Source organism: Zootoca vivipara, chromosome 6 (genome assembly GCF_963506605.1).
Source record: "Zootoca vivipara chromosome 6, rZooViv1.1, whole genome shotgun sequence".
Lineage (NCBI taxonomy): Eukaryota > Metazoa > Chordata > Lepidosauria > Squamata > Lacertidae > Zootoca > Zootoca vivipara.
The window spans coordinates 7,956,787-7,984,744 of record NC_083281.1 but is presented as its reverse complement, the minus strand read 5'-3'; the positions used below and the strand labels follow the sequence as shown (position 1 = coordinate 7,984,744).

The 27,958-nt window shown below is 49.7% G+C and overlaps 1 protein-coding gene across 1 annotated transcript; it reads right to left on the bottom strand.

Annotated features, from left to right (window-relative positions):
• LOC118086060 (protein-lysine 6-oxidase) lies at positions 1-27,958 on the bottom strand. The gene is made up of 7 exons (XM_060275230.1): positions 27,217-27,958; positions 17,774-17,882; positions 11,088-11,225; positions 4,203-4,359; positions 3,372-3,467; positions 2,245-2,360; positions 1-440 (listed from the first exon to the last, which is right to left on the bottom strand). Exons 1-7 carry the CDS (start codon positions 27,956-27,958, stop codon positions 434-436), a joined length of 1,365 nt encoding a protein of 454 aa, XP_060131213.1. The 3' UTR covers positions 1-433.

The window sequence follows — 27,958 nt, the reverse complement described above, 5'->3', positions numbered from 1 at the left end:
GACTCTGGGGTTGCGGCGCTCATCTCGCTTTACTGACCAAGGGAGCCGGCGTACAGCTTCCAGGTCATGTGGCCAGCATGACTAAGCCGCTTCTGGCGAACCAGAGCAGCACACGGAAACGCCGTTTACCTTCCCGCTGGAGTGGTACCTATTTATCTACTTGCACTTGATGTGCTTTTGAACTGTTAGGTTGGCAGGAGCTGGGGAAGGGTAGCTAGCGTCAATAGATTAGCAGTCTCCCTAAAAGTGAATGGCTAATACTGAATACTGGTGGCAGCCGGGACAGGATAGGAAGAGAGGGCTGGCCAAATTTCAAAATGTGTCTCGAGCCACAGAGTCTCCTTTGGTCCAGCAGGGTTGCAGAGATGGTTTGAAGCACTTGAGGGGAAAAGGGGTATGAAGCGGTCTTGCTCCACTGCCATCGGGTCGCCGTTTAGTTGCTGCAGCGGGTGGGGGAAAGAAAAGAAATTGCAGTTCAGTCACAACTTCAATTCATGAACGTGTTTTTTTCCTTTCCTTTCTTAAAAATTATTTATTTGGTTTTTCAGATTAAAACTTTACAGTCACATATCCAATATACAACATAAAAAACAAGATTCCAAAGAACCTCCTGGACTCCCCTCCCAACCCCTTTGTGGGTCTTGCTGTTAATCCTTTCCTCCATCTTCTATGATAATCCAAAACTTTTACACCTCCACTGTGTCTGAAATTCACCATTAAACTACAAGCGATATTCCAATCCTGCTAGTGATTTTAACTGTTTACAATGGTTTTTAAGATAAGTTATAAATTATTAAAACTTTGGTCTTCCTGATTTCTGATTCTTCCTGTCATTTTAGCCATTTTGGCATAAGTCCATCAACTTGATTTGCCATTCTTCTCTGGTAGGGATTTCATCTTCTTTCCATCTCTGGGCCAATAACACCCTCACAGCTGTGGTCGCATACATAAATAGTCTTTTCTGCTCCCTTGGGATTTCAGCATCTAGAATTCCTAATGTGTTTTTTCATGTGTAATACCTTCTGTTTTCCATGTCCTCTCTCTCTCTCTCTCTCTCTCTCTCTCTCTCTCTCTCTCTCTCTCTCTCTCTCTCTGCCACAACCCCCCCACGATCGACCCACGTCCCTCAATAGCATCATTTTGATGCAAGGCACACAGCACTCTGCTGTGCCAAGGTTGCCAAATTCTCCCGCCCTCAACCTTCCGCTCTGGAGAAAGCAGAATGTTTGTGGAGATTTCTTAATACCTTTGCCGACGAGCCAGCAGCAAAGGGGGACTCTGTGCCATTTGTGGCAGCCAGAGCTATTTTAGCCAAGAGTTGCAAATCCCGCAGCAGATGCTTTTTACCACTGGGTTTCATTTCTCATAACAAGGGCAAATGGGCTCCGTGAAATTACTGCACAGGCAGTATCACACTTCTCTGCAATTTTTTTTAAAAAATTCTTCTATATCATGGTTTTATCCTGTATTTGACTTGGTGTACTGCCCTGAATTCTTTTTTTACAAAAGTATTTTTTATTAAAGATTTCTTGAATTACAAAGCTATGTGTAGTGTCTTACTGCCCTGAATTCTTATGATGAAAGGTGGTAGATAAATTGAACAAACAAACAAGCTAAAATCTGCCCTCCAATCAGCTTCATTGGATGTCCAGGAGTCTGGGTGTTATGGGGGGGGGGATATTCCTCCCTCTCTACTTTCTCCCTGCTAGATCGAATTTTATAAACTTCCATCATGTCACCTCTAACTTTGCCTTTTCTCTAAACTAAACAGTCCGAAACATTTCCTTTTTTTCTATCTCTTTTTTCATTTTTATTTGTTATATATGTGTTATGTTTGTTTGTCTGCACATTAAAATTTTTTTTTAACACACAGTACACACAGTACACACACACACACACACACACACACACACACACACAAACACAAAACATTTTCTCAAAGGGGAGTTGCTCCACCCCGTGGATCATTCTACTTGCTCCTTCCTCAGCCTTTTCCCCATTGACAATATCCTTTTTGAGCTGAGACGCCCTGAACCGTACACAGGTATTATACTTCTGTGCCTTGAGGAAAGGCATGGCTCCCTGGAGAGAAAAATACTCTTGACGATGTGCTGATGACATCATTACTGGCCTCTCTTTTCACCTAACGGAGGCAGGGTAACTGTCCCTGCTCTGAGGGGGGTTGGACTAGATGACTTTTGGGGGACCCTTCGAGCCCTACAAATCCCTCTTTCCTCACAGTACCTGGTGATCTTGCAGTTCCGTGCGGTGGCATGCGTCCCTGTGTATATTATATCACACCTGGCAGCATTGTTTGTGAAGTCTGACTCGGGCACCAAGAAGTCCGGATTGACAGTCACCTTGAAATGGGATGAGAAAGGATACAGTCAAATTCCACCGCACTGTTTCCTCTCCTAAAATCAGGCGGTGCCCTTAACGGACTAGCTTCAACTGTTGCAAGCTCAGATCGTAAGAAGGAAAGACTTGTTACAAGAATTCTTGCGAGGAAAATTGCTTTGGCCTATGGTGTGCATTATGCAGAATGTCATGCCAAAAATGTGCACATTAGGACAAATTCGGATTAAAATGATGGATTTTCACAAAGACTTTTAATAATAATAATAATGATAATAATAATAATAATAATAATAATAATAATAATAATAAATTGCAGAGTGATGTGGAAATGTGGGGAACAGAATTTGGTTAAAATGAGGACCAGGGATTGACAGGTTAGCCCAGGCATCCCCAAACTGCGGCCCTCCAGATGTTTTGGCCTACAACTCCCATGATCCCTAGCTAACAGGACCAGTGGTCAGGCATGATGGGAACTGTAGTCCAAAACATCTGGAGGGCCAAAGTTTGGGGGTGCCTGGGTTAGCCCATCTCCACAGAGTGGATCTGTAAAAGGTAAAAAGGTAAAGGACCCCTGGATGCTTAAGTCCAGTCAAAGGAGACTATGCGGTTGGGGCGCTCATCTTGCTTTCAGGCCAAGGGAGCCGGCGTTTGTCTGCAGACAGTTTTCCAGGTCACGTGGCCAGCAGGACTAAACCGCTTCTGGCGCAATGGGACACCGTGACGGAAACCAGAGCGCAAAGAAATGCTGTATACCTTCCCACCACAGTGGTATCTATTTATCTACTTGCGCTGGTGTGCTTTCGAACTGCTAGGTTGGCAGGAGCTGGGACCAAGCAACGGGAGCTCACTCCGTCGTGGCAATTTGAACCACCAACCTTCTGAATGGGAAGCCCAGGAGGCGCAGTGGTTTCGACCACAGCACCACTTGCAAGGCAAAATGCCCCTGTGTTCCTGGATGACCCCTCATGCCCATGCCATTTCCTTGCCAATTTGAGCTTTGCAGCCAAACATACCTTGAGGATATAATTCCCAGGGGGGACATCTGTAATGTCGATCCACTGGCAGTCAATGTGAGCATCGTATGTGTCATAGCAGCCAGGACCCAAACCCTAAATGGAAGACAACATCACATCGCTTTGAGTCTTTCTTTCGGACAGAATGCTTTTCTCTGAATATGGTTTGTACAACCTTCTCCAACCATAGAATCATAGAGTTGGAAGAGACCACAAGGGCCATCCAGGCCAACCCCCTGCCAAGCAGGAAACACCATCAAAGCATTCTTGACATATGGCTGTCAAGCCTCTGCTTAAAGATCTCCAAAGAAGGAGACTCCACCACACTCCTTGGCAGCAAATTCCACTGTCGAACAGCTCTTACTGTCGGGAAGTTCTTCCTAATGTTGAGGTGGAATCTTCTTTCTTGTAGTTTTAATCCATTGCTCCGTGTCCGCTTCTCTGGAGCAGCAGAAAACAACCTTTCGCCCTCCTCTATACTTTCACCAGCACCCCTTTCTACGAGGCCGGCTGACTCCCTCTTGCTCCCATAACTTTAAGAGCTGCCACTAAAGCTTATGTTATTTATCACATTCATATCCCTGCCCCCCCCCATGAGCTCAAGGTGGAAACGGCCATAAAAACCTGTGATAAATAAAATGTTGTTGCCTAATATTGCATAGCTTTTAGCATTGATTGACAGCTTTGATTTAAGTGGGCAAGGAGAAAACTGCCCTGTCTGTGGATTAACAGGGCAACTGGCAGGGAAAGGCAAGCAGTGGTCCCCTGCAGAACAAAGGCAGAGGAAAAGGGGCTGGTAAAAAAGGGGGCCTGAGTCTCTTCTCCCCTCACCTGAGTGTGAGCCGTGCAAGCGTACCGGCGCCGGACTCCCGCGTCGCATGTCGTATCCTCCAGGCAGAAGCTCGCCTTGTGACCCTCTGCTACCTTCTTGTGGGTGACGGCATCCAGCAGGTCGTAGTTACTAAAGGCTTCCATGCTGTGATAATGGCTAAAAGACAAAGGTCCAGGTTCCTTATGTTGTAAACAAAACCTGCCCTTATTCCCTTATGGGGTACACAAGAGCGCTTACAGAGTCCTTTGTAGGTTCTCCATCGGTAGGAGAAAATAACAGAGGCCAACCAGATAATATTGAGAAGCAAAGCAGCTAGTAAGCCTGATCTTTATTGAACTGTTGCAACAGGGTGCTCCCCTCACACACAGGAGAGCGGAGGCATAGCTGTCAACCCTCCCTTTTTTGCAGGAAACTCCCTTATTCCAAGCCACAGCTGTCAACTTTCCCTTTTTTTGCTGGAAATTGCCTTATTCCAGGGCTGTTTCCCACTGCTATCCTGGATTGTTAGATATACTGTAGACTGTCCCCGGGACAGGTGAGGTTGCCGATCCCTTATCTTCAAACCCAGAAGTGGACAGGTGAGGCTGCTGATCTCTTATTTCCAAATCCAAAAGTTGACAGCTATGAGCGTAGGAGGACCCAGAACCAAGGTGTGCCTGCCCTTACATAGACATTTTGAAATTCCCTGCCCTGGAGCTCAAGACCACCCCTCCATACATCATACCTACATCACAGAAAAGGCGGTCTACAACAGAAGTCTGAATGTTGCTGTTTTTCCTGTCTGCCAGGTTATCTGATAATGCCTTATCTGATTGCCTTTCCTGGTAGTCTGGCCATTTCTTTGAGATGGTAATCACTTATCTGACGCCCTGGTGCCAAGATTCCCTCCGGCACCCCCCGTGAGTGAGGCGGGCAGGAGGGGTGCGCGGGGAGCTGAGAGGCGCGGAGGAGGCAGCCCCAGGCTCGCGCTCCCTGCGCGCCTCCAGAGAGCAGCCTGAAGCCGCTCAAAAACTGAGAGGTGTGGAGGAGGCGGCCCCAGGCTCCCGCTCCCAAAGCTCCAGAGGCGTATGGGGAATGCGAGCCTGGGGCCGCCGCACTGCGCCTCTCAGCTGTTCAGGTGGCCCCAGGTCAGCGCTCCCCGTGCGCCTCTGGAGAGCGGCCTGAAGCCGCTCAACAGCTGAGACAGAGGCGCGGCAGAGGCGGCCCCAGGCTCGCGCTCCCCGCGTGCCTCCGGAGAGCTTCCTGGAGCCGCTCAACAGCAGAGGCGCGCGGAGGCAGACCCCAGCGTTCGGCGCCCCTTCCGCACCCCTGATGGCCAGGCACCCTGGCGCCTTGCGCCACCCAGCCCAGACCTAGGGATGGCCCTGCATGGTTGAGAGCCAGCAGACAGCAAAAGAACATCAAGATGGAATAAAGCGAAGGAGAAGAGAAGATGGCTGTATGACCAGCCCTTTCATGGGGTCTCCCAGGGCCACGCCCATCTACCTGGTCACACGCAGGGAGAGGATGCTCTAGACCAGGTGTGACAGGAATTCCTCCTGGCTGGACCAACATTCCCCTGTGTGTCCACTTTGGGAAAACAGGAAATGTTATACTTGACTGCTTATGTTACATCCTACATGGAAGGCATGCAGTCCCTGGGAAATGCGAGTGGGGATTGTCAGGAGATTCAGTTCCACCTTAAGACTTAGGTATGTTGCTGCTGATATATGTCACATGTCTAGGTATATCCTTTTATGGACTCTTACTTTCAGTTCTGTTCTGAGTTCTGTTCTGAACTGTTTGACCTGATGGAAGAGAGAAAGCATCGTTCGCTCTCTCTTCATGCTGTAATATAGCTGTAAATAAACCACTTTAAAATGCCTCTCTGCTGCTGCCTTATCATCTCCGCTGAAACTGCGTGGGCATCTCTGCTGATTGCGTGCTCAGGTTGCTGAGACCCTGAGTCGTGTTCCATGGGAATCACCGGGACTGAGACGAAGAGGGAGCTGCCAGCTGGACCTCCCAATGGTGAAATCCCATCAAAAGGGTTATGGGCCCAGAAGTACAAGGGTCGTCAAGCCCAGAGGAGATGGTTGGTGGTCTCTGGACCAGCCAGTTATGGATCCAGGAGCAGGCAGTGTGTTCCGAATGCGGCTGATCAGTGCTGAAAACATCGGAGCAATTGAGAGGTATGTGTGGAGAGCGATAGGCAGCAAAATGTTTATTCAGCAAGCTGCTGGCTGCTGCCGGAGAAAGCTTTGAAACAGACAGTCGTAAACCTGTCCCAGTGATTAATTGACTGTGAGATAGAGCTGGAGCGGAGGCATTTTTCCAAAGTGATTGCCTGTAACGGGTGGCTGGAAAAAATGGAGAATATGCTTGGAAGCTCTAACCAGATAATTCTTCTGGATGGGACTAATTATCATACATGGAAAATATATGTAGAAGGCAAGTTAAGACTTGCAAAGCTCTGGCATGTGATTGATGAGAACCCCCCCGTGCCAGTGACGAATGCTTGGGCTCAATGTGATTCACAAGCTCGTGGTTTGATTATTGGATGTGTCTCAGCTACAGAATTAATTACCCTTGCTGGAAAAGCGTCTGCGAAACTAATGTGGGAGGGACTACGTGAAGTCCATGAACGCAAACAGGCAGGGTCAGTTCTATTGTTTTTTCGGACTCTGCACAACATGAAACTCCAGCCGGGAGGTGATTTACGTGCCCACATTCTTGAAATGCAGCGGCTGAGGGAGGAACTGGGGAATCGTGAATTTGTTTTGCCAGAAGCTGTGTTTGCAGTGTTGATTCTGGACTCTTTAGACCACAGCTTTGATGCCATTGCTAGCCAGTTAGCAGCCCTCCCCACAAGAGATTTAACAGCAGCTAGAGTAATTGCTGTATTGCAAAATGAGTGGGATCGGAGGAGAGCTGAGGGCGCCAGTTGCAAATCACAGGAGCCAGCTGCTACGTGCCAATCTCAAGCTGATAACGCTAGAGCCTTCACGATCAGGTGCTATGGTTGCGGAGGTTTGGGTCACGTAAAGCGAAACTGCAGAAAGAAGCAAGATAAGCAAAGACCGACAGCTGCTGCAAATTTCAAAGGCAAACAAGGAAAGGGGGGTGGCAGCGGTGGAAAGCAGCCAAGTGGACAGCGTAAAGCTATGCTGGCTAAGATAACAGCAACTTCAAAGGCTAATAACTTCTTTGTTGTTGATTCTGGTGCGACTCATCACATCTGCCGAGACCGACATCTTTTTGTTTCATTTCAAGCCTATAAGGGGAAGATTTTACAGGCAGGTGGATCATCTTTGGACATTCAAGGAACTGGGACAATTGTGTTAGAATCTCTAAACCTAGAGATTGCTGATGTGCTTTATGTGCCAAAAGCAAAGGATAATTTACTTTCAGTTCCACAGCTGGACAGAAAGGGTTTTCACATCTCTTTCAGGAATGGCATTGCCATTATCACTAAGAACAATGAAGAATACGTACGTGCTGAAAAGGTTGATGAACTGTTTTTGATGACTTTTGATGATGTAAAAGTGTCTGAGGGTGAACCTGATGAAAATGTTGCTTATGTTGCTAACACAACTAATAGGCCTCTTCATGCAGGTTGTATTCACGAATACCATCGCATTTTTGGACACTTAGGCTGGCAAGCAGTGTCCAAGATGCCCAAGGTTGTGCAGGGCCTGAAGCTTAAACCCTGCAAGTATCACATGAAGTGTGTTTCCTGTGCACAACATAAGGTGAAAGTTGCACCCAAAGGGAAAGTGTCTGGGAGGAAGGCAACCCAGCCTTATCAGGTGGTCCATGCAGACCTGGTAGGTCCACTATCGCCATCTGTGAGTGGATCTAGGTATTTTATGATCCTAATAGATTCCTACACCAGATATGTTCACGTGTTTGTGCTAAAACAGAAATCAGATGCCTTTTTAAAGTTCAAGGGTTTCTGTGCATGGCTTGAAAATGTCAGGGGCCAAAAGATAAAGTGCCTATTCAGTGACAATGGAGGGGAGTTCACTTCTCACGAATTTGAAGCTTTTCTGTCTGAGAAGGGAATTCAACACGATCTGGCATGCCCCAGAAGTCCTTGGGAAAATGGTTTGTGTGAAAGGGCTGGACAAACTTTACAGCAGGGACTTAAAACCTTGCTGCACGATGCCAATTTGCCAGAACAGTATTGGGCCGAAGCACTATCTAATTTTGTTTACACTTTTAATCGCAGGTGGCATTCAGCGATTGAGTGTACCCCTTATGAGAAGATGTTTGGCAAACAGCCTTACATCAAACACATGAGGATCTTTGGATCTGACATGTGGGTAAACACCCCACAAAGTGGTAAGCTGGGGACACGAGGTGAACCTGGCATATTCTTGGGATACGAAAATGGAGCGTACAGAGTGTTGATGAAAAACACTCAAACTGTAAGAATCACCAAGAGTGTCCAGTGCAATCCCAAATGGGGGGAAAATGTGGGGATTTTTCAGATTCATCCTGTTGATGATGAAGAAGAAGAAGAAGCACAAGCTGAGGATGATGATGAGCAGGATTCTGGTTCTGATTCTGATTCAGTAAGAGGCGCAGGTGCACTATCAGCATCTGATAGTGACACTGCAGATTATTTAAGTGCAAAAGCCTCAATCAGACCATCAGATGTGTCTGACACTGAACCAGAAGAACCTCTGTTCACCATTGGTCACTTTTCTCCTAAAAAGGAGGAGTTAAGTAAAGATGAAGAACGGACTGTTCGAAGGTCCGAGAGGGCCACAAAGGGGAAACCGCCCAAGAGATATGCTGATGAATATGCAAAGACAGCTGTTGCTGTTCTTGGTACCTCTGAAAAAATCTTTGAACCTGCTAGTTTCCAAGAGGTTCAGGAATTGAACCCAAAGCAGGCTCAGCCATGGCTGGAAGCCATGAAGGCTGAAATTGACTCCTTAGATAGAAATCAAACCTGGGAGCTAGTTCCAGTTGTCCCGGGAATGAGACTTGTTGACAGCAAGTGGGTGTTTAAAGCCAAGACTAACCAGAATGGAAAGATTATGAGACACAAAGCAAGGTTGGTCGCCAGAGGATTTTCGCAGGTACCGGGGGAGGACTTTCACCAAGTCTTTGCTCCTACCGTGAAATACGAGACGGTGAGACTCATGCTTAAATTTGCGTCTGAACAAAAGTTTCAGGTCTCCCATCATGATATTGATACAGCTTTTTTATACGGGGTTTTGCAGGAAGATATATTTTTACTGCCCCCTGCTGGTGTGGATGTACCAAAGGGAATGGTATGCAAACTAAAGAAATCACTGTATGGGCTCAAACAGAGTGCCAGGTGTTGGAACACCAAACTTACAGAAACATTGCTTTCCTTAGGATTTAAGCAAGGTATCGCTGATCCGTGTGTATTTGTCAAACAAGAGGGGGAGCAAAAACTGTATTGTATTTGTTTTGTTGATGATTTGCTGTTCTTCTGGAAGAACAAAGAGTTGTACCAGAGTACACTTGCTCAGTTGAAGGAACACTTCAATATGAAAGACCTAGGTGAGGTTTCCAATTATCTTTCTCTACAGGTTGAGAGAAACAAAGAAGGTACTTTTCTGGTACACCAAACTCAAAAGATTACTGATGTGCTGAACAAATTGAATTTAATTGACGCAAATCCTGTTGACACACCTATGGTACAAGGTTATAAAGTTGATGATGATGCAGAACCATTTACCGACACTACACTGTATAGATGTGTGTTAGGTAAGTTAAACTTCATCGCAAGAGTTTCAAGACCTGACATTGCTATTAGCTGTAATTTGCTGAGCAGACGTGCCAACAATCCTACTGTTCAGGATTGGCGTGCTTTGAAACGCATTTGTAGGTACTTAAAAGGAACCATGCACTACAGATTGCGTTTCACAAGTCAAAAGACTGGAGGTCTGGAAATCTTCGCAGATGCAAGTTTTGGTAGTGATGTCACAGATAGCAAAAGCACTTCAGGTGTTTGTTATGTATACAACCATTGTCTTTTTGATTGGATGTGCAGGAAACAGACAACCGTTTGTCAGAGTTCCTGTGAAGCAGAGCTCAACGCTCTCTCACTCTCCTTAATGGATTATGAATGGTTGTTGCAACTGTTCAAGGATATTGGAGTTAATGTGTCTTGTCCTATTCAGGTATATCAAGACAATCAGTCCTGTTTAGCCTTGCTAGCATCCGAGAGTTGCAAGCAGAGGACCAAATATTTGCAGATAAAATTACATCGTGCAAGGGAATGCATAAAGAAAGGACTGGTCCAAATATCATACATGCCAGGTAATGAAATTCCGGCTGATATGTTGTCCAAGGTTGTAAATAAAGAACAGTTGCACAGTTATATGCAAAAGCTACAGTTTGGAACTGCTGAGCTTAAGGTTTCACAGAATGGGGGAGTGATGTCAGGAGATTCAGTTCCACCTTAAGACTTAGGCATGTTGCTGCTGATATATTTCACATGTCTAGGTATATCCTTTTATGGACTCTTACTTTCAGTTCTGTTCTGAACTGTTTGACCTGATGGAAGAGAGAAAGCATCGTTCGCTCTCTCTTCATGCTGTAATATAGCTGTAAATAAACCACTTTAAAATGCCTCTCTGCTGCTGCCTTATCATCTCCGCTGAAACTGCATGGGCATCTCTGCTGATTGCGTGCTCAGGTTGCTGAGACCCTGAGTCGTGTTCCATGGGAATCACCGGGACTGAGACGAAGAGGGAGCTGCCGGCTGGACCTCCCAATGGTGAAATCCCATCAGGGATAGCTGTCCAGGTCCTGCTTCTGTACAGTACATGCCATTTGGACATCTGCTGGGGACAGAAATGCAGAAGGGAGAGCTCAGCCCCAGCTGACCACCCCAGCTGGACTCGGCTCAGCTTACTCACTTGTGGCAGCTGTGCCACTCCCAAGCGTGGTATGGTTTGACCGGGAGGAAGTCTGCCGTGCCTTGGTTCTTCACCCTCTGCGGGAAGCGAAGGAGGACCCGGTAGCTGATGCTGCTCAGCCCTGGCTGGTAGGCAGACCTGCAGGAAAGAGAGGGAGAAGAGGCCATGGATTATGTACGGAGCCCAAGAAGAGCCCTGTGTTGGATGCCAGTATCCTGTCCCAACAGATGCCTCGTTGGGGGTCGTCCCCTCCCCAAGCAGAACCGATTTCCCACTGCTATCCTGGATTGTTAGATATACTGTAGACTGTCCCCGGGACAGGTGAGGCTGCTGATCTCTTATTTTCAAATCCGAAAGTTGATTTCGGCAGAGTCGCTGAAACAGGTACTGGACCGGAAGTAGTTTACAACGAAAACCACCTTCCCGGAAGAGCGATATTAAAAATATCCCCAGAGAACAGCGCCTCTGTATCTGTGGATGTCAGTCAGCTGAGAGCAGCGTTCGTTATATGTTGCACTGTAAACGAGATGGAATTCCGAGGGCTAAATACTTAAAGAAACCCCTCAAGTCGACTGCCACCTTTAGCGTCTTCAATAAAATCAATTACCTGCTGTCTAGCCAAAAAACACAATCCATTTATGTTTAATGAACAGAAGTTTGTGCTAGGAACCTCTCAACTCAGGAAAGTCCTAGAGTCCTGTGTCTTGTGCCCTGAGTTTTTCACCATTTCCCGCCGTTTGTGTAAATCTGTGGTGCACATTATAATGCTTTTTTTTAAATAAAAAAATAATTTTTATTAAATTTTCTGTTTTGCTATTTAAAATACGCATTTTACATCCTTAAGATATCAATGACTTCCCTTCTTCTCTTTCCATGGTTCATTTTGCATGTCATAAATATTTTACAAAAACTATACCATACAGCATTCCATTATTGCATCCATCTAAACTTGTTTACACTGTTGAATTTATCTTAATGATGCCAGAGTTTTCAGCTGTACAAATTATTTCCCATATATTCAATAAACATTTTCCAATCTTTTTAAAGCAAATGATCTTCTTGTTCTCTTATTCTGTATGTTAACTCCGTGAATTGTGCATATTCCATTAGCTTAAGTTGCCATTATTCTTTGGTTGGGACCTCGCTCATTTTCCATTTTTGGGCTAATGAAACACGGCCGCAGTAGTGGCATACACAAATAACCTTTTTTGACACCTGGGAATTTCAGTCTGAATTATCCCCAACAGAAAGGACTCTTGGTTTTTTTTTTTGGGGGGGGGAAGTACTTTTAAGCATTCCCCCCCCCCAGTTCATTATGGATCATTTCCTTAATTGTATGTTTTTGAGACATTTCTGTACTTTGTTTGTTTGCTTTTGGCTATAACCTGCATTTGCTTGACCAATAAAATATGATGATGGCAACTGGAAGCGAAGCGGTGTGCCTGCTTGGAAACTTTTGCAGGTGCAAAAGGTATTAAAAAGCAGGATCGTGTATGGCCTCCCCATTAGCATCCTGGGCACATTCCATCATGAATGTGTGATAAAAAGGACATTTGAAAAAGGCCCTTAGAGTCTAAGACAAGCAGCGGCGTAGCTAGCCGCCTGGTTGCCCGGGGCGGCAAATCCAAAGGGTGTCCGTCGCACGCATGCTCCGCGCGTCACGATGCATGCATCACGACGCACGACACATGCATCCTGACGCATGAGTCATGGCGCATGCGTGCACAGGAGGCATGCGCCACGGCGGCGCGGCAAACCCCACGAGCAAGCTGTGGAGTGAGGCAGTCGGGGTTTTTCCTCCATGGCGGCGGCTGTGTCGCGCGGCAGCGGTGGCGGCCGTTGGAGGTGGTCAGCCCCGTCCAGCCTGCTGCCCGGGGCGGCACGGCCCCCCCCTATTACTACGCCACTGAAGACAAGCATGGGGAAACTCAGGGCCAAATATCAGGTTCTCGGGACTCTAGCCACACCTTCTCTTTTGAGGCCATGCCCTCTCTTTCCAGGCTACACCCCTCAATGTCCCTGCTCCATATCCTTGAGTAGTTCTGCCTGGTTGGGGTGTGTCTACAAACTCTAAGCCACTTCCTTCTCCAGGTGGAGGATAGAGAGACGGGCAAGGAGTTTCCGCAGCGATTGTCCTACTGTACAAATGTGAAATTTGCATGCATTGCCCCACCCATTTTTGCCAAAGGCCCCGCCCCCCACAAACATGTGGCCTCCCAGAAGGTAAAGGGCAGCCCTCTGGCCTAAATTAGGCCTGCAAATGCCCCCCTGATGAGGCAGGTCACTCTCAAAATGTGATGAAAAGGTGAGTTGAAAGGGACCAGAGCAGGCATCCCCAAACTGCGGCCCTCCAGATGTTTTGGCCTACAACTCCCATGATCCCTAGCTAACAGGACCAGTGGTCAGGGATGATGGGAATTGTAGTCCAAAACATCTGGAGGGCCGAAGTTTGGGGATGCCTGGACCAGAGAATCATCTGGTCCAACCCCATTGCCAGAGCTTCCCCATTTGGGGATCGAACCTACAACCTTGGCATTATCGGCACATTGCTCTAATCCAGGCACAGGCAAACTCGGCCCTCCAGATGTTTTGGGATTACAACTCCCATCAATCCTAGCTAACAGGACCAGTGGTCAGGGATGATGGGAGTTGTAGTCCCAAAACATCTGGAGGGCCGAGTTTGCCTATGCCTGCTCTAACCTACTGAGCTATCCAGGTGCTAGCGGCATAGGAAGGTGCCCCCGGTCTACCTAGGTCAGTGCTGTTGACTCTGGCTGGCAGCAAGACCTTCTACATGCAAGAGAGATGCTCTCCTTCTGAGCTACACCCTTCCCTGATGCAGACAGAAGTTCAGATGCCAGACTGGAAATTTTTCTGCTGCTTGGGAATTCTCCATAGTTGGCAGGGGAGTGTTCTTGCGCTAGCATAACAAAGCTTCAAGAGCTCTAAAGAGGGTTATTTTTGGAGTCTCTTCGGCAGGGCGAGGGAAGGTGAGGAGGGAAAGAAGGGGCCATTCATGGAATGGGTGAGCAAACAAGCAAAGGATTGACCCTTTGGCATTGCCTGTCCTGGGAGAACAGCTTTGTTTGTTTGGGTGTTTACAGGAAATGGAGTCATTTCATTCTACCCCCCACCAATATTTCTTCTTCTTCTTTTTGCATTTTTCCAGCTAGAATCAATAAGCAGAAAAGGACCATTTGTTGTTCCAGGATGACTTGTTGAGCGCTTCTGAATGGCTACAGGCACATTTAACCCTCATGCTGCCTTAGAATCATAGAATCATAGAGTTGGAAGAGACCACAAGGGCCATCCAGCCCAACCCCCTGCCGAGCAGGAAACACCATCAAAGCATTCTTGACATATGGCTGTCAAGCCTCTGCTTAAAGACCTCCAAAGAAGGAGACTCCACCACACTCCTTGGTGGCAAATTCCACTGCCGAACAGCTCTTACTGTCAGGAAGTTCTTCCGAATGTTTAGGTGGAATCTTCTTTCTTGTAGTTTGAAACCATTGCTCCGTGTCCGCTTCTCTGGAGCAGCAGAAAACAACCTTTCTCCCTCCTCTATATGACATCCTTTTATATATTTGAACATGGCTATCATATCACCCCTTAACCTTCTCTTCTCCAGGCTAAACATACCCAGCTCCCTAAGCCGTTCCTCATAAGGCATCGTTTCCAGGCCTTTGACCATTTTGGTTGCCCTCCTCTGGACACGTTCCAGCTTGTCAGTATCCTTCTTGAACTGTGGTGCCCAGAACTGGACACAGTACTCCAGGTGAGGTCTGACCAGAGCAGAATACAGTGGTACTTTTACTTCCCTAGATCTAGATGCTATACTCCTTTTGATGCAGCCCAGAATTGCATTGGCTTTTTTAGCTGCTGCATCACACTGCTGACTCATGTTCAACTGCAACACAACAGCCCTGCAGTGTCGGCTGATTGAATCTTGCTCTCTGATAGTTGCTGCCAAGAGAGTGCTCTTTTGGGGGCGCCTACACCCCCAGAAACAACCTGGTGGTGGGGAACTGGGATCACGAGTTGTAATGGATTAATGGATTTACACCCTGGATTAGAAAGAGTTAATTCACCTCCAGCTTAATTTACAGCGCATGAGGGAATAACCGTTTTGGGAGTTGGAAGAGGAAGAAGGGGAAGAAGAAGGGTGTGGGGCCAGGATAGTGGTGGTTTAGGTTAGGCTTAGGATAACTTGAAGTTAAAGTCCGACAGAGTTAATGTATAACTGTAACTAAGCTTGTAAACTTATGCATCGTTAATAAAAGAAAAACCTATGTTCTCAAGAAAATAAAATTCATCTTCTTTTTGTGCCAAAGAGTATCGTCTTGGTTATTCCAGCAGCGTATTAAAACTCACAGAGGTGGAGACTCAGAAAAGGGGATAATTTGTGTGGAGTAGAGTGGAACCTCGGTTTACGAACACCTCGGTTTACGAATTTTTGGTTTACGAATGCCGCGGACCCATCTGGAACGGATTAATTCACTTTCCATTACTTTCAATGGGAAAGTTCGCTTCAGTTTATGAACGCTTCAGTTTCTGAACAGACTTCCGGAACCAATTGTGTTCATAAACCGAGGTACCACTGTATGGTGAAAACCTAGAGTGCCACAAGTTTGCCAGGGTGACATGGCAGACTGATACAGAGGGGATCTGAGTTGAGGGAGTCCCTGCTCTGTAGGCAAGAGGTTGTTCATTCAAATAGACCTGAGTGTTTGTGAGATCAGGCCACAGAAGCTGGAATTAGACTCTCTTTACTGAGAAGCCCACAATTGAGGGATTTATTTGAAGGCGTAAAGAATTGAGTGGGGATTGCTTTACCCCTGTATCCTTTCGTCTCATAATCTATTGGCAACGTCGGCGAGGGGGTTCGTCGCACAAGTCATTGTTAAATCCTGGCATCCCTGGACCATCGTGCCTGGAGCCAATCCTTTGCTAATTATGCAAAGTCCGAAGCCAGCTCTCCAGCCTTCTGCTCCTCCCAGGGCAGTTCACAGAACAAAATCAAAATATAAAACCACAAAATATTCAATAAAAATAAAAACAACAACCCCAAAACCCACATTTTAAAAGGATGTCAATCAAAAACCAAAGGCCTGGTTAAAAAGGAATGTTTTCGCCTGGCTTAGTCTAAAGGTGTATAATGAAGGCGCCAGGCAAACTTCCCCTGGGGAGAGCATTCCACAGAGCCACTGCAGAGAAGGCCCCGTTCTCACGTTGCCACCCTCCGGACCTCTCTAGGAGGAAGGAGGGCCTTGGAAGATGATCTCAGGGTCTGGGTGGGTTCATATGGAGAGAGCTGGTCATCATACCCCTGTGAAAATTGTGTTGAACGCACTTTGGACAACTTTGCCTTCAAGGAGGATGAAGCCCGCTTGAGTTTGGAAAGTGACTCAACTAAAAACAAATAGGGAACTAAAATAGAAACCATAGAATTATAGAGTTGGATGGGACCTGTTCTCCAACAGACAAACATTCAACAGGCAAAGCTTCCTCCAGAATGGAAGCTGCTTCAAGGAAAGCTTAAAAATCTCCTTTCTTTTAACTTGAGGCCATTGGTTCAATGCTGGCATCTCAACTGAAGCATCTATGGCAGAAGGCCATACAGCCTCTGCTAAAATAAAACTCTCCAAGGAAGGAGAACCTGCCATCTTCTGAGGGAGTTCTACTGTGGAAAACAAAGCACAAGGAATTGTAAACCTGCAAGATGAAAACCTTTGAAATTAAAAGAACCTTCTAATGAGGGTGAAAGAGGAGAGCGCAAAATATGGTCTGAAGCTCAACATCAAAAAAACCAAGATCATGGCCACTTGTCCCATCACCTTCCTGGCAAATAGAAGGGGAAGAAATGGAGGCAGTGAGAGATTTTACTTTCTTGGGCTCCTTGATCACTGCAGATGGTGACAGCAGTCACGAAATTAAAAGATGCCTGCTTCTTGGGAGAAAAGCAATGACAAACCTAGACAGCATCTTAAAAAGCAGAGACATCACCTTGCCGACAAATGTCCGTATAGTTAAAGCTATGGTTTTCCCAGTAGTGATGTATGGAAGTGAGAGCTGGACCATAAAGAAGGCTGATCGCCGAAGAATTGATGCTTTTGAATTATGGTGCTGGAGGAGACTCTTGAGAGTCCCATGGACTGCAAGAAGATCAAACCTATCCATTCTTAAGGAAATCAGCCCTGAGTGCTCACTGGAAGGACAGATCCTGAAGCTGAGGCTCCAATACTTTGGCCACCTCATGAGAAGAGAAGAATCCTTGGAAAAGACCCTGATGTTGGGAAAGATGGAGGGCACAAGGAGAAGAGGACGACAGAGGATGAGATGGTTGGACAGTGTTCTTGAAGCTACAAACATGAGTTTGACCAAACTGTGGGAGGCAGTGGAAGACAGGAGTGCCTGGTGTGCTATGGTCCATGGGGTCACGAAGAGTCGGACACAACTAAACGACTGAATAACAACAACAAAAGATGAAAACAGACACTGGCTCTCCTGGTCCGGATTGCACCATGAGGGGAGAAAGCTCTATTGTGCTATTTCCCTTCCAAACACGCCCCCCCTGCAACGGTTCTTTGCCCATTTTTGAAAAAAATAAATAAATTGCACTATGCAACCACACTGGTTTCACCCAACATGCACCCGAGACGTAAATGCCAAGGTACATTCCTCTCTACCTTGCCAGGCAATTCTCCTCTGCGGCACATTTCAAGGCGTACAGCTGGACCCGTTGGATGTAGGTGCCTGCTTCAATGAAGTATGGATCGGGAATTAAATCCGGGAGCCCTAGGAGGAAGGAGAAACACAGGAAGGTCAGGAGGACTCCTTTGCCCCCTAAGCAGTGCCAGCAGCTCAGTGGTGCATGCTCTAGTTATCTCTCGCTTGGACTACTGCAATGTGCTCTACATGGGGCTACCTTTGAAGGTGACCCAGAAACTACAACTAATCCAGAATGCAGCAGCTAGACTGGTGATTGGGAGTGGCCATCGAGACCATGTAACACCAGTCCTGAAAGACCTACATTGGCTCCCAGTACGTTTATGAGCACAATTCAAAGTGTTGGTGCTGACCTTGAAAGCCCTAAACGGCTTCGGTCCAGTATACCTGAAGGAGCATCTCCACCTCCATCGTTCTGCCCAGACACTGAGGTCCAGTGCCGAGGGCCTTCTGGCGGTTCCCTCGCTGCGAGAAGCCAAGTTACAGTGAACCAGGCAGAGGGTCTTCTCGGTAGTGGCACCCACCCTGTGGAACGCCCTCCGACCAGATGTCAAAAAGAAAAATAACTGCCAGACTTTTAGAGGACTTCTGAAGGCAGCCCTGTTTAGGGAAGCTTTTAATCTTTAAGAAATTAGTGTATTTTAATATTTCTGTTGGAAGCCGCCCAGAGTATAATTAATTATTATTATTATTAGGGTTCTGTTGAGTGTTGGCAGTAAAACAACAACAACAACAACAACAACAACAACATAAAAATAATTATTATTTCAACTTATACACCGCCCTATACTATACCCAGAGGTCTCAGGCTGGTTCACAAGGAGACCACAACATATAAAATGAAACCAAAAGCAGTAACCCAATACCCCCCCCCCCCAAGCCACATTTTAAAAGGGTGTTGGATGTCAATAAGATCAACCAAAGGCCTGGTTAGAAAGGAACGTTTTTGCCTGGCCACCTAAAGGTGTATAATGAAGGCGCCAGGCGAACTTCCCTGGGGAGAGCGTTCCACAGATAGGGAGCCACTACAGAGGAGGCCCCGTTCTCATGATGCCACCCTCTGGAACTCTTGAGGAGGAGGCACATGAAGGAGGGCCTCAGAAGATGATCTCAGGGACTGGGTAGGTTCATATGGGAAGAGGCGGTCCTTGAGTATTGGGGTCCTGAGCCATTTAAGGCTTTATAGGTCAAAACCAGCTGTGAGGGACAGGGGATATCGCGAAGTCCCTCCCCTCCTGAGTTCAAGCCCGTCCCCGAGCAAAGGGGAAAGCAGGGAGAGTTCCGATTCCAGTGGGGAAGCAGGAAGTCGTGTCCGAGGCTCAGGCAAGGTAGAGGAGCCAGGGTCCCAGGTGGGACAGGAAGGGGCAAGCAAGGGGGGAAGACCCATCCCCCCAACTCCAGAATTACGCAGGAAGAGGAGGGGCAAGAGGATGGGTCTGCCAAAGCTTTTGTGTTGGAGAAAGACGCGCCAAAAGCCATTAGGAGGTTCTGAAACCGACTGACCACATCACTCCTTGTAAATAGCAATGACTTGAGCACTGTAAATACGCAGCACCAATAAAAGAATAAAATGCAGAGCTGCGTGGCGTCGTTACTCTGAAGTAGTCCACTCCGGCCACCGTGACAGCAACCTCCTAATCATTTTTGGGCTACTTTGGAGTTGCCGGGATGAGCGTGTCAGAGGCGGAGAAGTGGCGGCAGATCGCGGAGCAAGCCCAGCTAGAACTGCAGCAGCTATCGCTGCAGGCGCAGGGAGAATTGAAGGCAGCTAAAGAGGAGACTAAGAAGGTCCAGGACGACCGGCTACAACTTGCGGAACAGGTGAGAGAGCTTCAGGAAAAAGAGCAGCAATTAAGGGCGGTGGCGGTAGACCTCCAAAACAAGCTGGATGCAGAGAAAAACAAGGCGGGAGGGGCACCCCAAGTCCAAGTGCTGCCAGGAAGGAGAGCTGGGACCCTAGTTAGCAAGTTCAATGGAGACCCGAAGGAATTTCAAGGCTTTGAGACTGAGATTGTGTATGCTCTTGAGCTGCACCACGATGAGTTCCCTGATGATGAGCACAGAGTAGCGTTTATTGTGGAGCACCTTACCGGGGCAGCCAGGGAGTGGCTAAGACCGTTAATTGCAACAAGGAATCCTTGCATGAAGAATGTCAAACTATTTCTAGAAGGTTTGAAAACGATGTATTCGTCCGATAGTCATATGGACCAGACTAAGGAGGAACTTCATAATTTACGCCAAGGAAATATGACAGTTCGCGCGTATTGGGCGAAATTCACCATGCTGGTGCACAGATTGGGGTGGGAACTGGGGTCCCCCCCAATGCAAGCGGCGTTCTACTTGGGGTTGCAGGAGGAGGTGAAGGATGAGCTCTCGAGAGGTCCAAAGCCCAGTGATATGGATCAGCTGAGCAAAGCGGCTCTGGCGGTGGGGGTGAGACAGGAATCCCGGTGGAGCGACAAACAAGCAACGCGCGCAAAGCGGGCTTGGTTCCCACGGTCGCAGGAGAAACCACTCCCCCAACAACCCTTTCAAGCCACGCCTGGGGCCAGCCAGGACCAGGAACCCATGCAGATTGATAGCGCGCGCGCGCGCGGGCTTTTCAAACCCCAGCGGCGCCAAGACGCAAGGAGGGAAAGGGCGGGAATTGCTTTCTCTGCAACTCCCCCCAGCATCTCGTCAGAGACTGCCCACATCGCAGGGAGTGGCAAGGAAGGGCGGGAACGGTGGTGCCCTCCCCCACTGACGCAGCACCACAGCAGGGAAACGGGAAAGCCTGGCTGCAGGAGACAAGGGGCAGCAGCCAGGCACAGTCAGCAGACAACAGCCCCAGCCCACCCACCCGCACAGAGAGGAGCAGAGCCAGCCCACCCCTCCCAGAGCAGGAGTGGTTCTAGAAGTCACGCTAACGCTCCCAAATGGCTATCCCCTGACAGTCCTTGCCTTAATTGACAGTGGTGCCTCAGCGAACTTCTTCTCGAGAAACTTTGCAGAAGAGCACCAGATCCAGCTTCTGCAGCTGGATTTTCCCCTTCACGTGGCAACCATTGACGGCAGAGAGCTGCTGGGGGGGGCCATCACTCATCAAACCCCCCCCCCCATGAGAATGACGGTGGGAAGGCACTCAGAGACACTGGCATTCAACGTCACCACCATCTCAGACCCCCCCATCGTCTTGGGCATGAGCTGGCTGGCGCGCCACGACCCCTCCATCAGTTGGCACCAGAGATGCATCACTTTTGGATCGGACTTTTGCCTGGAACATTGCATGCAGCACCAACCAGGGGAGGGGCCTCCGATAGCCACGGTGGCCACCATGCACGTCAAAGGGGGTGAGGCGATACCCAAGCCGTACTGGGACCTGCAGGAGGTCTTCAGCGAAGCGGAGTCCGATCACCTACCCCCACACAGGCCTTTTGACTGCCAGATCAACCTGGTGCCAGGGGCAACTATACCCCCAGCCAAGCTGTACGCCATGTCAGACCAGGAACTGGAGGATCTGCGCGCTTTCATCGACAAGAACCTCAAGCGGGGGTTCATCAGAGAAAGCAAGGCAGCAGGGGGCAGCCCGGTCTTCTGGGTGGACAAGAAAGACACGCAACAGCGCCGCCTGGTGGTGGATTTTAGACGGCTGAATTCGGTGACAGAGCCAGTGGCTTTCCCCATGCCCAGAGTGGATGATCTCCTGACAGCAGCACGCAGGGGCAAGATTTTCACCAAGCTAGACCTGAGGGGGGCGTACAACTTGATCAGGATCCGGGAAGGCGATGAATGGAAGACCACGATGTTCACGCCTCTGGGCTCTTTTGAATATCTGGTGATGCCCTTCGGGTTGCAAGGGGGCTCAGCCTGCTTCCAGGCCTTCATGCACCACGTCCTGGGGTCCCTCCTCTTCAAGAACTGCCTGGTCTTTCTGGATGACATCCTTATCTATTCCAATGACCCAGTGCAGCATGTGAAAGATGTCAGGGAAGTGTTGCAGCGCCTGAAGGAGAACCACCTGTATGTGAAGCTGGAGAAGTGCAAGTTTCACACCAAGGAGGTGGACTTCCTGGGCTACAAGCTGTCAGACAAGGGGCTGGCGATGGACAAGGACAAGGTGCAGGCCATCCTGGACTGGCACAGCCCCAGGACGCGCAAAGATGCCCAACGCCTACTAGGCTTCGCCAACTTCTACAGGAAGTTCATCAAGAACTTCTCTCGCGTTACGGCTCCCATCACTGACTGCCTGAGAGGCAAGCAGAAGTTCAGGTGGACACCAGAGGCGCAAGCAGCGTTCGAAAGCCTCAAGAGGGTGTTCGCCTCGGACCAGAACCTGTTCCACGTGGTCCAGGACGCGCCCCTACGCATTGAGACAGATGCTTCTGAGAAAGCTGTGGGCGCCATTTTGTTGCAACTGGACGCCAACAGGGAGTGGAGACCCTGTGCCTTCTTCTCCAGGAAGTTGACACAGCCCGAGCGCAACTACACCGTGTTTGACAAAGAACTTCTTGCGATCCACGCTGCGTTCAAACATTGCAGACACTTCCTGGTGGGCGCCAAGCACCCCATCCAGGTGTGCACAGACCACAAGAACCTGGAGTTCTGGAGAACTGCCAGGGTGCTCAACCAGCGGCAGATACGGTGGGCAGAGTTCTTCTCGAACTTCAACTTCTCCATACACTACATCCCGGGAGAGCAGAACGTCAGGGCGGATGCCCTCTCCCGCAAGCCAGAGTACATGGAGGAGGAGGAGCCACCAGCCCCAAGGCACATTTTCCCCCCGTCGGCATGGTCCTGCGGAGCAGCAGTGGTGAGCGAGGCAGAACTCACAGCACTGACGGCAGCGGATGACTTTGCCAACCGCATCTTCAGAGAACTGAGAGGGGGGAGGGAGCAGGCAAAAGACTTTGCAGAACGCAGAGGGCTGCTTTTCTACAAGGGGGCACTGTACCTGCCCACCACCCAGCTCAGACGTACGGTCCTCAAACAGATGCACGACAACCCAACGGCGGGGCATTTTGGAAGGGACAAGACCACTCACCTAGTCATGAGACACTTCTGGTGGCCAGGGGTGAGGGAAGATGTTCGAGACTATGTACGGGGCTGTGACACCTGCCAGCGGGCAAAGGTGGTCAGGGCAGCGCCACCAGGGTTGCTGGAGCCCTTAGCCACGCCACACAGGCCGTGGGAAGTGCTGTCCATGGACTTCATCACAGATCTGCCTTCTTCCCGGGGTAAGACCGCAGTGTTGGTGGTGGTGGACCTCATGTCCAAAATGTGCCACTTTATACCGTGTGCCAGGGCAGTCTCTGCAGAAGAGACAGCCAAACTGTTTGTTGATCACGTTTTCAGACTGCATGGATTGCCTTTAAGGGTTATTTCGGATCGTGGCCGCCAATTTGTTTCCAGGTTCTGGCGGCGGCTCATGAACCTCCTGCAGGTGGAGGTCAGCTTGTCGACGGCTAGACACCCGCAAACCAACGGACAAGCGGAGAGGGTCAACGCCATTCTGCAGCAGTACCTGAGATGCTACGTCAGCCAGAGGCAAACGGACTGGGTGGATCGCCTGCCACTAGCAGAATTTGCCTACAACAATGCAGTGCACGTCTCCACAGGGGTGTCGCCCTTTAAGGCCAATTACGGGCGCGACCTCAGATCTTTCCCAGAGAGGGAGGGGGAGGAGGAGGAGGAGGGCCCACAGGCTGAGGATTGGGCAGAGGAACTGGAGACGGTGCACCAGCAGCTCAGAGAACACTTGGAGAGGGCCAAGGAAGCGTACAAAAAGGGGGCAGATCGCCACAGGCGACTAGGGGAGGTCATCAGGGTGGGGGACAAGGTGTGGTTGTCCTCGGAGGGCCTTCCCACCAGAGGGAGGTGCAAAAAGCTGGCACCCAAAAGGCTGGGCCCCTTCACGGTCACGCAACAGGTCAACCCGGTGGCATACAGGCTGGCACTGCCAGAGGACATGAGGGTGCATCCAGTGTTTCATAGATCGCTGCTGTCGCCGTACAGGGAAAGCAGCAGGCTCCGAGACAGCGAACAAACCCCCGAGGGAGGGGGGGAGAGGGAAGGCAGGGAGCAACTCAATGAGGCCACGGCCATCCTGGATTCAAGGTGGGGGGTGGGGGGACTGGAGTACCTCATGGCATGGGAGGATGCTCCACCGTCCCAGAATGAATGGGTCCCAGCCACTCAGATACAGGAGGAATTCTTGGTGGAAGAATTTCACGCCCTCTTTCCCCACAGACCCAAGCCCTGGCACATGGAAAGGGAGGGGGAGGAGGAGGAGGCACGGGAGAGCAGCTCACCATGGCGCTGGGAAGCGGAGTTTGAGGAACCAGAGGATGAGGTATGGGTGTCACCGAGATCCACCCAGTCAGAGGAAGGAGCAGATTGGCAGAACGTTTTTACCCCCACCAGCTCTGACGCCACGGACTTTTTGGGATTCCCGTCCGCCCAGGCGGAAGGGGGGGGCTCGCAGGACTGGGGGGAGGTATTCACACCAACGGGCTCGGAGAGCACTGAGTTCTTAGGCTTCCAGTCGTCACCGACACATGGGGGGGGCCTGGGGAGGGGTGAAGGAGAGCTTGGGAGGGGGGTGGATGTGAGGGACAGGGGATATCGCGAAGTCCCTCCCCTCCTGAGTTCAAGCCCGTCCCCGAGCAAAGGGGAAAGCAGGGAGAGTTCCGATTCCAGTGGGGAAGCAGGAAGTCGTGTCCGAGGCTCAGGCAAGGTAGAGGAGCCAGGGTCCCAGGTGGGACAGGAAGGGGCAAGCAAGGGGGGAAGACCCATCCCCCCAACTCCAGAATTACGCAGGAAGAGGAGGGGCAAGAGGATGGGTCTGCCAAAGCTTTTGTGTTGGAGAAAGACGCGCCAAAAGCCATTAGGAGGTTCTGAAACCGACTGACCACATCACTCCTTGTAAATAGCAATGACTTGAGCACTGTAAATACGCAGCACCAATAAAAGAATAAAATGCAGAGCTGCGTGGCGTCGTTACTCTGAAGTAGTCCACTCCGGCCACCGTGACACCAGCACTTTGAATTGGACCCGGAAACCAATTGTTAGCCAGTGCAGTAGGACCAGGATCAGTGTGATATGCTCAGACTGCCTTGCTCCGGTGAGTGACCTGGCCGCTGAATTTGGCACCTGGTGAAGTTTCCGAACTGTCTTCAGAGGCAGCCCTACATATAATGCATTGCAGTAATCTAACTTTGAGGTTACCAGAGCATAGACAACAGCAGTTAGGCTATCCCTGTCCAGATAGGGGCGTAGCTGGGCCACCCGCCGAAGCTGATAGAAGGCACTCCCAGCCACTGAGGTCTCCTGAGCCTTGAGCAAGAGATCCAGGAGTACCCCAAGGCTACAAACCTGCTCCTTCAGAGGAAGTGTAACCCCATCCAGAGCAGGTGGCCATCTTGCGATACACACAGACTGAACACCCGGAGCCCAGGCCGGGCACGAAAGCACATGCATTGCATGCCCAAAACCTCAGCTGTCAGCCTTCGCATCTCCAGACAGCCCTGCCTGGGACTCTGCTGCAAGCCAGAACTGGATTGGGCAATGGGGAAAGGTCACTTGCTGCGACCCTAGAATCTCAGAATTGTAGCGTTGGAAGGGACACCAAGGGTCATCTAGTCCAACCCCCCCTGCAATGCAGGAATCTCAGCGAAAGCATCCCTGCTTAAAAACTTTCAAGGAAGGAGAGTCCACATCCTCCCAAGGGAGACCGTTCCACTGCCAAACAACTCTTAACCATCAGAAAGTTGTTCCTAATGTTTTAGTCGGAATCTCCTTTCTTGTAATTTGAAGCCATCTAAACAAGTTAGATTTATTCCCCTTTACCATAAAGTCCCAGGGCAGGTTACAACTATAAAGAACTATCTACCTGTCTGTCTGTCTGTCTGTCTGTCTGTCTGTCTATCTATCTATCTATCTACAACCATTAATTTTTTTCTTGAAAATATTTTTATTTGGTTTTACAAATACAAAGTTATAAGAATCCAAATATATATCCATATACAGAGATCCCTCCGAATCTCAGGACTTCCCCTCCACCCCTCCATGGAGTCCCGTTTTGAACATTTACAACTGCATATTCTTCATTACTCCAACTTTTATATCAATCCGTATTGTCCATGGTATTTCATAGAATAATAGAATCATAGAGTTGGAAGAGACCACAAGGGCCATCCAGTCCAACCCCCTGCCAAGCAGGAAACACCATCAATGCATTCTTGACATATGGCTCCAAAGAAGGAGACTCCACCACACTCCTTGGCAGCAAATTCCACTGCAGAACAGCTCTTACTGTCAGGAAGTTCTTCCTAATGTTTAGGTGGAATCTTCTTTCTTGTAGTTTGAATCCATTGCTCCGTGTCCGCTTCTCTGGAGCAGCAGAAAACAACCTTTCTCCCTCCTCTATATGACATCCTTTTATATTTATTAAGCTACAAGTGAAATCAAAATACTGCAAGCTATAACCATTAAAACCAGTCCCATATCCAGGCATGTCCAACAGGTAGATCATGATCTACTGGTAGATTGCTGGACGTCTGTGGTAGATCACTGGTAGATCACTGGTTCCCCCCAAAGGAGCTCAACAACTTTGTCACCCCTAAAAAAACCTAAACCGCTTTGCCCTGAACCCCTTAAAAAACGGGGCTTTCCTCCCTAAAAAAGCACAACTCTGACCTGAACCCAAAAAAAAACGGGCCTGCCTCCTTCCTAAAAAAAGCTCACCAACTTTGACCTGAACCCCCCCAAAAGAGGTAGATCACTGGCCACTCTCTTCGGAGTTGGCCACCCCTACTAACAATATATAACACCCACAAATATCTGAAGGGCTGTGACATGGAAAATCAACAAGAAAAGTGCCAGCCATTTCATTAAAAGCAGCCAGTTCCAGAAAGATTTACGAGCTGCTTCCCCTGAGACACCCGAAAGCATGATGGCATATCTAAAACAGTTATATACATCTAAAACAATTGTATTAAAAAAACCAATGAAAAGTGATAAATATAAGAAAGCAACAGTGGCATGTACGTACAATCAATTCAGGTCCCAGACGTGCAGGCAGCTGTGCCAGCATTTCGGTCCACTTAGCCTAGTGTTGTCTGCACTGACTGGCAGCAGTGCCTCTCCAGAGTTTCCCAGGCAGGCAGCGTCTCTCAGCCCTACCCGGAGATTCCTTCGGGGAACTTCCTTGGGCAAAGCAGATGCTCTCTTGCTCCTCTCTGCCCCCCACACCAGTGCCCCCCTCCCATGCCACAACCATAGATAGGGTCCTGAGTTCAAGTCTCGCGTTGGGGGAAAGATTTTTGTTGGACTAAATAGTCGTCCAGGTCCCTTCCAACTCTACAACTCTTCATATTTAGGGTTCTATACCCCCATCACCCCCAATACCCCCCAACCAGCTCACCATGATGAAAGAATCGGGTCCCATAGCCCGGCCTCCTGTTGGGGGTGCTTGCCGTTGAGGGGCGCTGCCTGGCGCCGGGGTAGACGTCGTAGAAGATGCTATTCCACCGCTGGAAGGGGTTTCGCGGGTCATCCCTGGTCGAGGCGCTGGGTGGCGTCTGGGACCCCTCTTCCTCGGGGACGGGATCCCCCTGAATCTCGTTGCCCCCCATCTGAAGCCAGCTAGCAGCCGGGCCGCTCCCCCGAGCTGCCCCAGCAGGGGTGACCTGCTGCTGCCAGCTTGGGGAAGGGGTCCCGGGGGCCGAGTCATTGCGCCCCCGGGGGCCCCTGTCCGCGCTGGCGGGCGCGTCTCCCCGGTTGGCCTCGACGGAGCGGGCCCCCACCCCAGAGCCTTCTTCCCCCCAGCCGGGGAAGCCCCGAGAGGCCTCGAGGGTGACGGGTCCAGCCCTCGGGACGCGCCCGGGAGCCGCGGTCCGGAGCGCTGCCCCGTGGGGGCGCGCGGCGATGCTGAGGTAGAGGCTCTGGGGGTGGTCCCCGCCGCCGGGACCCCGCCGGGGCGGCCGCAAGCGGGCGGCGCTGTTGAAGAGGCTGAAGAGCCTGCCTCCGCTCTCCCAGCGGATCTGCTGCCTCCAGGGACGCTGGCCGTCCGCGCCGTCGGGGCGCGCCGCCAACAGCAGCAACAGCAGCGACGGCAGAAGCAGCAGCCACGACAGCGCCGTCGCCGGGCGCCCCTCCGCGGCCAT

Excerpts from the sequence above, each read along its gene's own strand:
- LOC118086060 (XM_060275230.1), bottom strand. The coding sequence starts at position 27,958 with ATGGCCGCGGAGGGGCGCCCGGCGACGGCGCTGTCGTGGCTGCTGCTT. Across the intron at positions 3,468-4,202 it reads CTTGCACGGCTCACACTCAG|GGTTTGGGTCCTGGCTGCTA; the intron begins GTGAGGGGAGAA and ends TCTTCCATTTAG. Across the intron at positions 2,361-3,371 it reads CTGGGAATTATATCCTCAAG|GTGACTGTCAATCCGGACTT; the intron begins GTATGTTTGGCT and ends TCCCATTTCAAG.